Raw genomic sequence first — 12,380 nt, 5'->3', positions numbered from 1 at the left:
CAGATGTGGGGCCATGTGCGCCATAGGGACGGAACAGTGGCCCTAGGAGGAACATGATTTAATTTGTGTAATAATTATTTATAATAAAATCAAGTGCACATTAATTAAAAACGGTTTTATAACACGATCATCAGTTACATTTATTGCACATGCTGTTGACTTTTTATTGTATTTTTCTCTAGCCCCCTCCTAAGCTAATTATTGCCAATTCCTCTACTGCAATTTTCCTACTGCTTGTACCACCCTGCACTGGCCAAGGAGTGCTGAGACTATCATGCTCCAGATCTACTTTATCTCCCAGTGATGGAGTCTGTGTCAGTCTGGGCCAGTGAAAGCTCAGTGGTTAAGGTACTGGACTAGTAAACAGAAGGTTGCCGGTTCAAGCCCCGCCACCACCAAGTTGCCACTGTTGGGTCCCTGAGCAAGGCCCTTAACCCTCAATTGCTCATTGTGTTCCGCTCATTGTGTGTAAGTCGCTTTGGATAAAAGCGTCTGCTAAATGCTGAAAATGTAAATGTCTGTCAAACCAGACAGCAATTGTACACCATCAATGAAGTCAATTAGATTAAACCCCAGTTTGGACGCCCGGCCAGGTTTATAGCACTACCAGGGATATGAACCTAAGAGCGTGAGAACCCGGCAGTGTGGGGCTAGCGCACATATTGATTTTCAAACTGAAAAATGTAAACACAACCACTGCAGTAAACTACGGTAATACAAAATGTGTATGTGGCAGCCGGTGTCACAGGAAACATGTATTTAAATGTATTCTAACTCGGCGCCCAGGTGGCACAGCGAGATATTCCACTAGCACACCAGAGCCGGGATTTCAAACTCCATTGGTCGGCTGGGCGCCATCTAGCAGGCATAATTGGCAGTGCCTGCAGCAGACATGTTTCTGCTAGGGAGGAATGACCGGACTATGTGGGTGGGGTCTTCAAATGCTGTGTAAGGACCCCAATTGGCAATCTGGCAGAGTGCATAGATGATAAAGGGTTCCGCTTAGGGCTGCGCATCGGTCAGAGGAGGCGTGAGCAGGAATATACCCACCTCGATATATATACAAATATATACATATATATATTTGTGTGTGTGTGTGTGTGTGTGTGTGTGTGTGTGTGTGTATTCTAACTCTAGACCTAAATCTGACAGATTCGATCAAGTAACTGAAACTGCCCCATACAGATCAACAAAATAGCGAATAGGTTAAATAGCTTAAACATGCCAAAACCATCTAAAACATCTCAGAACTAAAGATGTTTTTCATGGAGAAGTGGGAGAAATTTCTATAACAAGGACAGAAGGAACTCTAGCTGGCTGTAATATTTGCCGTAGGCAGTGTGATTAAGTACTGATTTAGCATGATGTCCAATCTTCTGCAAGTGTCAATTTTTTACACATCAAATAGAAATGAGCTGTAACTGTTTTGGGATTTTTTTGTTTTACTTATGTTATTTGGTCAGGGGAGTCTTTGGACTGTAGGAGGAACTCCCGGAGGAAACCCACGCAGACATGGGGAGAACATCTCCACTTAGGAATCAAACCCAGGACCTTCTTGCTGTGAAGCGACACTGCTACTCACCATCCCGCCCAACAACATGCCTATTATTTTAATAAATGCACATGTAAATCTATCGATGTGCTCTGATGACAGGATTACTCAGTGATAGCACTTTACCCTAAAACAGAATCAGGTAGGAACTTTAAAAGTGAAATTTGGCTCCGATTGTGTGAGGGAACGACCCACTCCTATTAAAATGGTCTGCATTTACAATGTAAACATCACACCTTCAGGTGTAAAAGTGTATGGGCGGGCCGGCGTTTCGAACCGCCGAGGCTTCACACGTTTTCCAGTTTGCTGTCTGTTTATAGGCCGTGTTATTGAAATTCTCCGCGTTACCTGTGAGAAGAAGTCTCATCGTGTTAAAGTGTACAGGCGGTGTTGTTCTACACAGTCCTGCGTTTTGAACTGAGAACATTTCACACTTTCAATTGTTCTCCACGTGGGAGCTTGTGGCTTCTGTTGTTTCAGTGTAGGATGTGTTGCAGTTGAAGGACCTGCCAACCGCATTAGCATAATGAAGGAAATCTTCCAGAAATAAGAGTTTGGGTTGAAAAGTTTAGTCTTAAGTGATAAGAACATCCACATACAAAGTAATAGCATATAACCTTCTCACCTCTCTCACAGTTCTCTTCAGTAGAGCTGCGATGCCAAGAGCATTTAGCAGACAGCTTCACTTACCATATAGAAGCGTTTTGTAGTTACAATTACTGACTCTAGACTATCTGTTTCCCTGCATGCTTTGTTAGCCCCCTTTCATGCTGTTCTTCAATGGTCAGGACCCCCACAGGACCACCACAGAGCAGGTATTATTTGGGTGGTGGATCATTCTCAGTACTGCAGTGACACTGACATGGTGGTGGTGTGTTAGTGTGTGTTGTGCTGGTATGAGTGGATCAGACACAGCAGCGCTGATGGAGTTTTTAAACACCTCACTGTCACTGCTGGACTGAGAATAGTCCACCAACCAAAAATATATCCAGCCAACAGCACCCCGTGGACAGCGTCCTGTGACCACTGATGAAGGTCTAGAAGATGACCGACTCAAACAGCAGCAATAGATGAGCGATCGTCTCCGACTTTACATCTACAAGGTGGAGCAACTAGGTAGGAGTGTCTAATAGAGTGGACAGTGAGTGGACACGGTATTTAAAAACTCCATCAGCGCTGCAACACGATTCCGTAAGAGAAATTAGTAAGCAGCTGTGTCACAGAGGGGGTCCATGAGGCAGGTGCCAAGTAAGCAGGACACGGTACATCTTGTATGCAGTTCAGGATCTCAGCCCAGCCAAGGATCTTTTTGTTTAAATAGACCCGACACCAGCCAACATGTCAGACAGAGAGACAAAGAAAAAGAGAGATATACAGACAAAGTGAAAACGGGTGAGAGGAACAAGGCGAGGATCCACAGCCGAATCCTCCGAACCCTGTGGCACGAAGCCTGAGGCTTTGTCAGTGAGCTTTGGCAAAGCTGCTTAGAAATCTCGCTCCAGCTCAGCGTTCTAGCGAGAAGAATGACCATGTTGCACTTTTCCATGAACGTGGTGCTAGTAATAGACTTCTGCTGAATCTTCAAGTATTTTTTCCCATACAGCACCTTTAACAATTGATGTTTTATAGCAGCTTTCCAGAGATCAAAGTTTATTCTCCCACAACTACCTAAAAGTTAGGTTCTTAAAATGGAGTATACACCGATCAGCCATAACATTAAAACCACCACCTTATTTGTACAGTTGCTGTCCATTTTATCAGCTCAACTTACCATATAGAAGCACTTTGTAGTTCTACAATTACTGACTGTAGTCCATCTGTTTCTCTACATACCTTTTTAACCAGCTTTCACCCTGTTCTTTAAATGGTCAGGACCCCCACAGGACCACCACGGAGCAGTATTATTTATGTGGTGGATCATTCTCAGCGCTGCACCAACACTGACAACGCTGCTGGAGTTTTTAAATACACTCCTACCTAGTTGGTTCACCTTGTAGATGTAAAGTCAGAGATGGTCGCTCATGTATTGCTGCTGTTTGAGTCGGTCATCTTCTAGACCTTCATCAGTGGTCACAGGACGCTGCCCATGGGGCGCTGTTGGCTGGATATTTTTGGTTGGTGGACTATACTTAGTCCAGCAGGGACAGTGCTGCTGTGTCTTATCCACTCATACCAGCACAACACACACTAACACACCACCACCATGTCAGTGTCACTGCAGTGCTGAGAATGATCCAACACTCAAATAATACCTGCTCTGTAGTGGTCCTGGGGGGGTCCTGACCATTGAAGAACAGCATGAAAGGGGGCTAACAAAGCATGCAAAGAAACAGATGGGCTACAGTCAGTAATTGTAGAACTACAAAGTGCTTCTATAAGGTAAGTGGAGCTGATAAAATGGACAGTGAGTGTAGAAACACGAAGGATCATAATCTTATGCCTGATCGGTGTATACTGGTTCCTAAAAAGATTCCTTAATTCCTAAACTAAGTACTGGTACCAGCACTAGAGAAGGAGTTAGAAAAAGAGCGCTCAGAAGAAGGAGAAGCAGAAGCAGATGCAAGCGTGTAATGTGATGTTGACATTCATAATTTGAACAGATGAGTCGTATCTAATCAAAAGCTAATCAAACAACAAATCATCTAAAGCCTATTAACCCTGGCGTACATTATTTGCTGTGCGTTACGTGTTCGCAGCAGGAGACTGATAAATGAAATCTTTTGATCTGATCAAACAGTGTGTTGGATGAATGCGGGCAAACACTGAAAGAAATGAGACTTTGCTTTGAAAGTGAGGCTTTGAAATAAAATTGATGAAAAATATGGTTATCGAGGGCTGGTACAACAAATGTATGTGTACGGCGTGTGCAAGTAGACTCAGTTCTTCTGGACACACATTCACAAACACTTTGGGTTTCGAAGTATGTGGACCCCTGAGCGTTAGTTAGTTGCTCTCTACACAAAACTGGTCACACAGAGACTTGGATTTGTAAAGAAAAGTGCCACATTTTACAGCAGTCATTAAATTACACATAAATTGAATGACAGAATAAATGGAAGCTATAATACACAGCACAGCCTAGCTTAATAGTAAACTGTCCCCCGTTAACCCCCCACATCTCTCCTCCTGGTAAAGGTTGCACTACAAACCTTTTCTGCTTAGTATAATATATCATTGGTACATACCTCATTTGTACATATCTCATTTGTTCATAATTTCCATCTATACTGTATTCATCGTCTACTATGTTTATATTGTAGCGTCGCCACTAGGGGGCCGCCACGGGCTTTACCCAGAAGCCCTTGCGGCCATGCTGTCCAGGCTTACCATAGCCGTGTAGCCCAGTGTTGGGGCTGGGGTGGCTGCGGTGAGGGCTGGATAGGCAGCTTTTATGTTTGTCTGTTGTATGAATGTCTGTGTGTATGAATGAGTGTGTGTCCCAAACCACTGAGTGAACTGCCAAGGGCAGCTCACTCGCGGCCCCCACGCTCTCCTTCCTACTCGCCGGCGCCACAATATATACATTCCTCTATTATGTTCATAGCACCTTAATCTGCATAGCACCTTAATCTGCACCATAATCTGTATATTATGTCTTTAGCTACAGTATATATCTTGTTTATAGTACATTCAATAATATATTCACCTGTATATCTTGTTCATACCACTGCCCATATCCTGTATATAATGTATATCGTAGATACCGTTTATCCTGCACTTGCTGCTTATTGCACTCCTGGTTAGATGCTAAACTGCATTTCATTGCCTTGTACTTGTACATGTCTAATGACAAAGTTGAATCTAATCTAATCTAATCTAATCTAAACCTAGAACATCCAGCAACAGTGCGAGGCTCAGTCTCAATTACAGAAATTCACATCCGCGTTTTCACCCCCCCCCCCCCCCCCCCCCCCCCCCCCCCCCCCTTCCTTTCCAAACTCAGTTACTCAATTCACATTTAGCTGCTTTAGACTTCGACATCTTGGACATTTTGTCTAAGCGATTGCTAACTGAATTGCCGTAGGATTGCTAGAACTGCCTCATAGTGCAAATGAACCAGTAAACGTGAGGCACTTGAGCGCTACACGAATGAAAAATGTTTCTCACACATTGCACTGTATTAAAGATGACTGCCTGTCTTTGAACTTGTGGAATGAAAGCGGAGCACCCAGAAGAAAACCCATGCAAACACCGCCTAGAAAGGATGAGGAATCGAACCCTGGCTCTTCTTGCTGTGAGGTGACGGCACTAACCAATGCTTCACAGTGCCACCCTTCAGGCAAACATATTTATCTTAATGTCCTCTACATACACCGACCAGGCATAACATTATGACCACTGACAGGTGAAGTGAATAACACTGATTATATCTTCATCACGGCACCTGTTAGTGGGTTGGATATATTGGGCAGAAAGTGATCATTTTATCCTAGACGACTGGGTCAGAGCATCTCCAAAACTGCAGCTCTTGTGGGGTGTTCCCGGTCTGCAGTGGTCAGTATCTATCAAAAGTGGTCCAAGGAAAGATGAGTGGTAAACCGGCGACAGGGTCATGGGCACGTGAGGGATCGAAGGCTGGCCCGTGTGCTACTGTAGCTCAAATTGCTAAAGTAGTTAATGCTGGTTCTGATAGAAAGGACTCCATGCCTCGACGGGTCGGGCTGCTTTGGCAGCAAAAGGGAGAACAACGCAATATTAGGAAGGTGGTCATAATGTTATGCCTGATCAGTGTATAGTAAACATGGCTGCTCTAAAAACTGGGTTTCATGCCCCAGTGGGATTTTTTTGCTTTAAAATAATGAAATAAGTAAAACGTAGAGTCTGGAGCTCATGCAAATTCCCTGACAAACGATCAAACAGGCTGTGAATCCCCTGCAGACATTAATATACAGTATCTAATCTATAAATGACTCCAAAGAGGCCAAAGCACACAGATCTATACAGTAAACCATTAGCTTGCATATGTAATGACTCAAACAGGCAGGCTAGTCAGGTTTCAGCTTATATTATACACTAAACAAATAATACAGCAAACAAACAAAGAAACTCCAGCACCCTGATGTACTATTATTATTAATAACATTACTAACATCCATTACCATCCATAAAACAGCTTTATGCATAGTTATGAGAAAGGCGATCACATGAGTAAGCTATGTGTTTGAATTCTATCTTTTACTGTTATATATTTGTCTTTCAAACAACTTTCAAAGGATAATCTCAATAGTCTCAAAGTCTTTCATAACTGCCAGTGTTTGTCTATGGACTTTCCATGGCTGTAGGCTTTGGAGACCTTTTTTTCTGAGGCTTTGCTTCAATATGAAGATTTTATATGAAAGTCAATCAAGAATGATGAGCTTCATTTGACAGATTGGCCTTTGGGATTATTGATTCGCCGTGGGGTTACCATGGCGACGTCCGTCCTGTAATTACCTTTGTTTAGCGTCGGGACGGGGGATTTATTTTAATTTATTTAATGATCGTATCCTGAGCGCTGATGGTTTATAACTTATTCACACGTGTGTGTGTGTGTGTGTGTGTGTGTGTGTGTACCTGATGGAGTGTGTCCGGCTCTTCCGTGAGCACTTGTGCACTTCAGCACCCGCAGGATTTCAATGTCCTGCCGTTATTTCTCATGTGAGCATTACGGCTGTGTGCACTTTTTAAATCTTAATGAGCGGGTACTAATGCCTCTCTGAACTCTCTCTTCACTCAGCTTATGCAGCAGCAGGCAGCGATCATGGCGGCATCTCACAACGGGTACCTGACACCCAGCATGGCATTTCCTGCGACGCAGATCCATCAGGTGGGGACGATCAACATGAACGCCCTGCCCCCCACTCCAATGACTCCTGTGTCAGGTCAGTCAGAATGCACCCCTACATGATCGCACTTCTACATGATGGGTCTGTCTGAAAACTAGTGATCTCCCTCAGAGACGCGTGTCATCCTACCGAGAAGAAGGCGTGTCTAAATTCTTAGATGCCTTAAAATGCTGCCTACTAAGGTGCCTTAATTCAAAACGATAATCTGACTGAATAACGAGGAAGCATCAGATGCAAAAAGTCTACAAACAGGTTGCAGATACTTATGATGTCAGACTTCTGGGGCAGTAACAGCCTAGTGGCTAGACCTGTAGGTTACTAATTGGAAGGTTGTGTGTTCACAGTCACTGTTTGGCCCTTGAGAAAGGCCCTTAACCCTCTTCACTGCAGCAGCGCCATAAAAAGGCTCATTTTAATTGATCAAATTATCAAAAAGGAAAAGTCATGTGACAAGATCAAATATTGCTTCTCTAGTGAGGCAAAGTGTAAAAAACCCACCAGCCATGGAGATCGGAAAGGGGCCTGAACACAGAATCATGTCCATCAGCCCTGCCAAGATGGCATCATCCAGGGTGGCTACGTAACAGTCTAAAGTTCATCTGTGCCTCAATAAACCCTGCCAGCTCTAATGGCATGGCAGGTGGGCATGATACTGCAATCCGTGCTCCATGCTGCTCTACAAAGCAAGTGGAAAAACACTTTTTTATCTTCATTTTTTTCATCTCAGATTAAATTCCCCACGCATGCACAACATACATTACTCTTTACGGGCAGTGGTGAATTCCTACGAACACTTTATAGTGCTTTACGACTGAGTTTTTAACATATTTCTGTTTGGGTTTAATGTAGTAAAGTCTAGCTGTGCAGCGACAGTTGTTTAAATCATTTAACCTCTTTTTCTACACTAAGCACAAGCACCAAAGTGGCAGCTAAATCATCAAGTGTGTGTGTGTGTGTGTATGCATGTTTATGGCAGCATCCTGACCTTCACTTCCACCAGACTGGTGCATTTTAAAAAAGCTCACTCGGTTGGGGGTGGGCAATTTATTCGAGGAGACATGCTACCCCCCATACCCCTCTTTTCCACCCCTTGCTTTTTCTATCCAACTGCTTGTTTTACTTTATCTCTCGCCCGTCTTCATCTTTTTCTCTCTGTGTAGCTCTTATGCACCTCATATGTCAGGATTTGATTTCAAAAACGAAGGACATGAATGGAAGAAGCTAAATTTGCTAAATTCACACAGAGCTAAAGCAATATAGTAAGGCTGCTTAGGCTAATCAGAGATTGGTTTGCCAAAGGTTTGCCAGGTACCAAGGTCACTTGTTATATGTATTAAAGTAAGTACTGCCTGAATTTCTGCCTCAATTTGGATGCATATATAAATACACCGATCAGGCATAACATAATGACCACCTTCCTGACTGACTGGTCAGCAGCTATGCAGCCTCATACGCATTCAACTGTGCACACTGTGTATTCTGACACCTTTCTATCAGAACCAGCATTAACCTCTTCAGCAATTTGAGCTACAGTAGATCGTCTGTTGGATCGGGCCACACGGGCCAGCTTCGATGAGCCTTGGCCTGTTACCACTGTTCCTTCCTTGGATCATTTTGGTAGGCAGTGACCACTGCAGACCGGGAACACCCCACAAGAGCTGCAGTTTTGGAGATGCTCTGACCCAGTCGTCTAGCCATCACAATTTGGCCCTTGTCAAACTCGCTCAAATCATTATGCTCAATGATAATGATATTGGATAAAATGTTCACTTGCTGCTTAATATATCCCACCAACTAACAGGTGCCGTGATGAAGAGATAATCAGTGTTATTCACTTCACCCATCAGTGGTCATAACGTTATGCCTGGTCGGTGTATATTTTGTTACAGATTTGATTTCATACCCCTGTTAGCAATGGGTGTTGCTGAAACACAGTAGCTCAATAATTGGGGTGTTTACATAATTTTGTCCATATAATTACCGATAATAGGCTTTCCAAAACACACCCACATAAGCTCCATTTTAAGGCTTTTTTAAGGCATGAACATCTATATTAGGTTTGTCAGAATGTGATGGCTGATCTGTTCCAAAATGAAGCCGTTTTTGGTGGTGGATCAATACCACCCTCTCCACTCTGCAGCAGTGACTCAGATTAAAGCTGAAAAAAGCCTATAATGTGATGGCTTTAACATGTTCAAACCTGCCAGTAAGGCTTTTTAGCTATCATGTTATCTGGATATGAAAAATGAATGCCGGTCATTCACACCTTTCCCAGAAACCCCAGAGTGTTTTAATCTGAATGTGTTTGCTCCTAGAGTGCCTTTCAAATAGGTCCACAAAAATAGAGGGTTTTCCGAAACCCCGGCATTATAATTCCACTCTTTTGTTTCGGATGTGGACCAGAGAGCTGATCGGATCTCTAATACGTACACCACTCATGAGCCATGCTGGTAGTTCTTTCCAATCTGAGTGAAACGTGGCAGATCGGCTTACCCGGCCCACGATGCTGATCGATGCCAGCCAGTGGAGTGTGTTGTATGTTCACATTGATCTGTGCAGATCGATAACATGGAAAAGATGCAGCCATCACATTCTCATTTTACCCGGGCTGCACGGTTCCCTACACGACTTTAATATAAGGGATCTATAAAGCTGGACGTGTGCTGAAGAATTGATTCGGAAAATGAGTTGATTACTTACAATACACTGATCAGCCATAACATTAAAACCACCTCCTTGTTTCTACACTCACTGTCCACTTTATCAGCTCCACTTACCATATAGAAGCACTTTATAGTTCTACAATTACTGACTGTAGTCCATCTGTTTCTCTACATGCTTTGTTAGCCCCCTTTCATGCTGTTCTTCAATGGTCAGGACCCTCACAGGTGGTGGTGTGTTAGTGTGTGTTGTGCTGGGATGAGTGGATCAGACACAGCAGAGAATAGTCCACCAACCAAAAATATCCAGCCAACAGCGCCCCATGGGCGGCATCCTGTGACCACTGATGAAGGTCTAGAAGATGCCCAACTCAAACAGCAGCAATACATGAGCGATCGTCTCTGACTTTACATCTACATGGTGGATCAAATAGGTAGGCGTGTCTAATAGAGTGGACAGTGAGTGGACACGGTATTTAAAAACTCCAGCGGCACTGCTGTGTCTGATCCACTCATACCAGCACAACACACACTAACACGCCACCACCATGTCAGTGTCACTGCAGTGCTGACAATGATCCACCACGTAAATAATACCTACTCTGTGATTGTCCTGTGGGGGTCCTGACCATTGAAGAACAGCATGAAAGTAGGCTAAAAAAAAGTATGTAGAGAAACAGTTGGACTACTGTCAGTAATTGTAGAACTACAAAGTGCTTCTATATGGTAAGTGGGGCTGATAAAATGGACAGTGAGTGTAGAAACAAGGAGGTGGTTTTAATGTTATGGCTGATCAGTGTATATGAGGGTTTTTGGTTGAGCATGTAGCCACTGCTTTCACATCATCATCACATGAACATCTTCTTCCCCTTAAAGCTTTTTTGAGTGGTTCAAATAGGTGAAAATCAGATGGCACTAAATCCGGACTATAATCATCTCTCAGTCTCTCAGATACGACCAATTACTCCTCCTCACACCCTCACTGTTTCCATTTAAAATATAAGTGCGGAAACTTTTTGAAGATCCCTCCTACACCAAATGGCAAAAACGTTTGTAAACACCCCCCCTTATTATCAAGTTTAAGTATTTTAGCCACACCCAATGCTTAAGACACTAATATGTAGTTAAACCCCCTTTTGGAAGGTTTTGGAAAACGTGCCTTGTGAACTAGAAGTCACAAGGAACTAGAATGAATGGTTGTCATTCTAATTCATCCATATCCACATCAAAAGTCTTTATGGACCTCACTTTGTGCACAGAGGTGCAATTCATTCTAGAACATTTTCCCAAACTTTTAATAATAAATAATAATACATTTTATTTATATAGCGCTTTTCAAGATACTCAAAGACGCTTTACATAAGACAAATAATCAAAACAAATACGTACATACACCATACAAATCATAGTACAAAATCAAAATAGTACATCAACATCAAGAATAATTAAGATAAAAACAAAGAGAGCAGCATAAGACAGTTCATTAAAAATTAGCTAAATTATGAGAGAGAACAACAAATATAGAACAATTTCTTAAAATTAGACAGAAACAGGACAGATTTACATGCAATCAGGAAACTGAAAACTTTACAAGTTTTAGGATCTAGGACTTCACATTTCTGTCGTGATCTAAGTATAAAAACTATTAAAAAGAATAGCAAAAATAAAAGCATTTATTTTGTGTTGTTACAAGTTAAATGCCACTCTGAATAGATGAGTTTTGAGAAGTGACTTGAATTTGGACAGGTCAGGACAATCTCGTAGGTGTTTGGGGAGAGCATTCCATAAAGATGGAGCAGCTATGGAAAAGGCCCTGTCACCCCAGGTCCGGTGCTTGGTCCTAGAGGGTATGGACAGTAGGTTAGCCTCAGAAGAGCGAAGGCTACGGGAGGGAATGTGCTGATGGAGCAGGTCGGTGAGGTAGGATGGGGCCTGATTATGGAGAGCTTTGTGAGTGAATAGAAGAATTTTGAATTGAATGCGTTGAGCAACGGGAAGCCAATGAAGTTTTTGTAGAACAGGTGTAATATGATCACGGGAGCGAGTATGAGTAAGGAGGCGAGCAGCTGAATTCTGGATATACTGAAGTTTTTTTAGGATTTTGTTAGATGTACCATAAAGGATGCTATTGCAATAATCAATTCTGGATGTAATAAAAGCATGAATCAAGGTTTCGGCGGCAGAAAAAGAGAGTGATGGACGTAGACGTGCTATGTTTTTTAGATGAAAGAAAGCAGTTTTGGTGATGTGATTTACATGGCGGTCAAAAGAGAGGTTGCTATCAAAAATTACACCAAGATTTCGGATGTTAGAAGACGGAGACAAAGTGTCATTATCAATGGT

General features: G+C 42.8%; 1 protein-coding gene across 1 annotated transcript in view; it reads left to right on the top strand.

Annotated features, from left to right (window-relative positions):
- The window catches only part of LOC134302812 (CUGBP Elav-like family member 5), a 141,145-nt gene that overhangs the window by 113,203 nt on the left and 15,562 nt on the right, over positions 1-12,380 (top strand). Inside the window, exon 7 of the mRNA XM_062988021.1 lies at positions 7,269-7,413. Coding sequence (XP_062844091.1) covers positions 7,269-7,413 — 145 coding nt within the window. The remainder of the gene's footprint in view (positions 1-7,268; positions 7,414-12,380) is intronic.

This window comes from Trichomycterus rosablanca, chromosome 25, assembly GCF_030014385.1.
Source record: "Trichomycterus rosablanca isolate fTriRos1 chromosome 25, fTriRos1.hap1, whole genome shotgun sequence".
In the NCBI taxonomy this organism is placed as follows: Eukaryota; Metazoa; Chordata; class Actinopteri; order Siluriformes; family Trichomycteridae; genus Trichomycterus; species Trichomycterus rosablanca.
This window is presented reverse-complemented; position numbering and strand designations above follow the sequence as displayed.